Source organism: Galeopterus variegatus, unplaced genomic scaffold (genome assembly GCF_000696425.1).
Source record: "Galeopterus variegatus unplaced genomic scaffold, G_variegatus-3.0.2 Scaffold6572, whole genome shotgun sequence".
Lineage (NCBI taxonomy): Eukaryota > Metazoa > Chordata > Mammalia > Dermoptera > Cynocephalidae > Galeopterus > Galeopterus variegatus.
The window spans coordinates 33122-36970 of NW_007732683.1; the positions used below are offsets into that span (position 1 = coordinate 33122).

The following is a 3849-nucleotide window of genomic DNA, read 5'->3' on the forward strand; positions in this document are numbered from 1 at the left end:
CCCCCCCCTCCCCCCCCCTCCCCAAACAAACCTTCCAGCCAAGTTGGAGTTTGTTTACTGATGTCAACTACAACCCAGATTACCAAAGGCACAGCAATTAAAGTGGGATTAGTGGCTTTTCAATACAATTACTGTACAGATACGCCCCCAGGCTTGGGAGGCAGGCTGGGCAGCCTGGCTCTGATTGGCTTCTGATGACTGATTTGGGATGAATGTTAATGGATTGCAAATTAGATCAATAACCCAGGGACTGGCAGAAAGGCAAGCATTGGACTTTGTCATTTAAATATCCATAAAACATGGTCTGGGCTGCTTCCTGCCACTAATAAGCCCAAGGGCAGACCTTGGAAGGTGGGCTCTGACTGGCTGAACATGTCAGGGGAGCCCTTCCTGAAGATTCTTACTTTACTAATGAAAGCCTTGGCCTCTGGTAGCATGAAATGGGGGGGGGGGACGTGGGTAGGGGCTAGGGCTGACATCGTTCAGGTTTCTGTGATCCAAAGGCGTGACCTTCAGTGCCGGTCACTGCCCCTGCCGCGTGCCTTCTTCCCTTGGAGCTGGGCCCATTTACCTTTCCAGGAAAGCCCATCTGGAAAGAGCTGGTGGCAAGCGTGGAAAGTTGGTTATTTGCTTCTAAATGTCGTTTCTGAATTTTTGAGGAGAGAGGGGGTGATATTCATGCATTGGGGCTTCAGGATCAGGGGACACTGCGGGGACGGCCGTGAGTAGATTGGGTTGGGGGAGACTGGGCTTGAGCAGGTTGGGAAGGACTCTGTGAAGGAATGACATGCGGCCGCCAGGCTGTGCAGGAGCCTGAGGGGACAGGGAGGCAGGCTCAAGGACAGTGGGAGTGAGTGGGCCCGAGCACGTTTCTCGGCCAGAGCGGACTGCCACAGCCTCCATTTACGGTTTTCTTAAGTTCAGTTCCTGCTCCTCCCCTGGACACCTCCATATTCATTTCCTTCACTGTCCCCTCCCTCAGAGCAGTCACATTTGGGGTTTCAGAAAAGAAAGCTTCTGGATTTGTGGTGGGCAGGGGAGAAGGATTTTCATACTTTTCTGACGCTCAGAGGCAAATACATCTCTTTATAGGACAACAGGGGAAATGCATGGATTTCTAGCAATGTCTAAATAGTTCTGAGAGAAGGACTCCCTATTGCCCAAGCCTGGGAGGGGGATGTTTTGGGGAGCAGGCTGAGGCTGGCTGCAGGGACAGCATGGGGGCTGCAGAGTGAGGCCCCTGTGTCTTGGCTCTGCCCCGGGACTCCCCCGCAGGCTGGATCTCCAGGCAGCCTCCCGACCCACCATGGGGAATATCACTAATTCCTGCTTAAGCACCGGCTCATGTGGCCCCCTCCTCTGGCTTGCACTCTGCCCTCCTCTCTGTCCCCTAAAGCCACCTCCAGGGACCCCATTCCAGTGCCACATTCCAGGGAGCCTCCCCACACGAGCTGGTGGGTCTCAGGGTCCTCTCTGAACGCCCCTGCTCTTTGCTCTCTGCTCTAGGTGAAGCAGCTCTGCGGTGCTCACACATCCCGTTTGCATCAATGTGTTTTTGTTTCGTGGGGTGAGCCTTGGTTGCACTCTTAGGAGCTCACAGTCCGCAGGTGGCTGTGTCTCCTCTAACCTGCTGAGGACGGCGGGTAGGAGGGGTGCCTGCTAATACTTCAGGGCCCGCTGATGCAGGTGACAGCTACTGTAAGGGAAAGGGCAGACAAAGAGCTTCCAGAGACGGTCAGGGACACAAGCACGAGGCGGTGTGGCTCTTGCTCTGTCCTGGCAGTGCAGGCACTACAGCGCTTGTCAGTGTTAACACTCTTTCCTGTGGAGCCCTGGCAGCCTTCTCTCCTCTTCAGCAAAAAGCTCCAGCAGTGTCAATCAGTCAGAGTTCACACAGGAGATGGATCCTATTCACAACCTCAGAGGTGAAGGGTAGATGGCATCTGAATGAATGACTCAAAGGCAGCTTTGAGGTCTGAATCTATGCTATTGGACACCAACCAGCAAACAAAAGGTGCTGTCCATAAATGCAGGAAAGTCGAGGGGCACAGGGTTCTGGGGGGAAGACGGTAAGATGTGCTGTGGGCATTTTACACCTGGGGTTTCAGGGGTGAATGTCTAGTGGGCAGTTAGGACCACAGGACTGGCCGAGTTGACTTGGAAGCCACCTGCCTAGAGGTGAGCATCGAAGCCCTGAGCACTCTTGACTCCCTCCTGGGGACATGAGTCCACTTCCAGCCAGCACTCTGGGGTTTTTCAGTGCCAAGCACATAGTCAGAGCTCGTAAAAACTTACGGGATGACGGGATGGGCAGTTCAAGAGGATGAAGGACACAAAGGAAGGCAGAATGTAAAGGCTTCTCTGGGTGTAACGACACGCCAGCTGCCAGGACACCCCTCGTCAGCCCCAAGTCTACATGCAGAGGTGATGAAGTCACGGAGATGTCAGATGACACAGAAAAGGAGTTTCCAGAGGGAAGGTGTTTTTTCTGGACAGTGTCACAACACGTTCACCAAAGAAAGACAGAGTTTCCGTGTGAGATCTTACTTAATTGCTAACCTCTCAAGGACAGAAATCACAGGCTCTGCCTCTTCTGGGTTGTTACCAGAGTGAGGATCTTGGTTCTGAACACAACAAGCTCAGGGCAGCACAAGCTGCCAGGCAAGGAGACCACCTGTGTGAGGCCGTGAGCCTTCCCTGCATGGCGATCCCAGAGACGTTTTGTTTTTCTTTTTAAAGGAGAAAAAAGCAGCACTTACTGTAATCGTCAATCTCGATTTTCTTGTATTCTACTTTAGGCATCTGTCGGTCATTTACGGCTTTCTGCACGTGTTCATTTGTTTCTAGGTCGAAAATTTCTGAAAGAGAGAAAAAAATATCACATTGAGATTTAGTCATCCTTTACTGAGTACCTATGTGAGCCGTGGGTTTTCATGTGCATCACACCCCTAATTCTTACATCAGTCCTATTACTATTTTTATTGCACAGACCGAGAAACCGAGACATTGAATCACCTGCTCAGGTTACACGATGGAAAACCGAGTCTCACATCAGGAACCCGGGCAGATCAGAGATTCTGTCCACATATTAGGCTACCACCTCCTCTGTCCCCACAGACTTTTGTTCTGCATGACATTTCTCATTTACGTGTATGGGTTTTGGTATGATTCATCTCAAGACTGCTGGTTTTAGGAAAATCAACATTAAAATCTGTTAAGACAAAAGGTTTTCCAAATAAAGTGTCCATAATAACCAGGGAAGGAAGGGAGAGTAGAAACTAGAGTGTTTTCTTTATTAAATTTTCCCACGAAAAAATGAATTCAGATTTCTTATCTTAAACATAAGGTTGTCTGGTCTTTGGAGACCTTAATTTGGATGGTTATATTCATTGGCATTAAAGCCACACGAGCAGCACGTTATGGTGTAGCGGGACTGACCATCCATCCTCCCGCCATGTCAGAGAGACTCAGGTAAACTCTGTGCCTGTGGCTTAGATGCACTGGGTTTTTATTCTTTAGTTTGTAACAACACATAAATGCCCTCATTACGCTTTTCTCCAGTTGCAAGGAAGCCCCCTCAGGAGCCCAGTTCATTAAGCTATTCCACTTATTTCACCATCTGATCTGTAATAAAAACCATCTGCCTTCCTGTTTCCTTCTCACTTTAAGCCTATGTGTAAGGACAACTTGTGGTTCATTGTGAAGGGAAATTTCATCTGCAAGGAGCTCTACCTTTGGCTCATCAAATCACTTCGAAACAGCTATAACTTGTGAACGTTTTAAAGAGTAAACAATGTTACATGTTTATTATCATAAACAATGTTACAATGAACGTTGAACCAAACTCCC

The 3849-nt window shown here is 49.5% G+C and overlaps 1 protein-coding gene across 1 annotated transcript in view; it reads right to left on the minus strand.

Annotated features, from left to right (window-relative positions):
- Positions 1-3849, minus strand: part of DPP6 (dipeptidyl-peptidase 6) — a 102566-nt gene that overhangs the window by 19815 nt on the left and 78902 nt on the right. The window contains exon 9 of the mRNA XM_008591025.1: positions 2760-2858. Coding sequence (XP_008589247.1) covers positions 2760-2858 — 99 coding nt within the window. The remainder of the gene's footprint in view (positions 1-2759; positions 2859-3849) is intronic.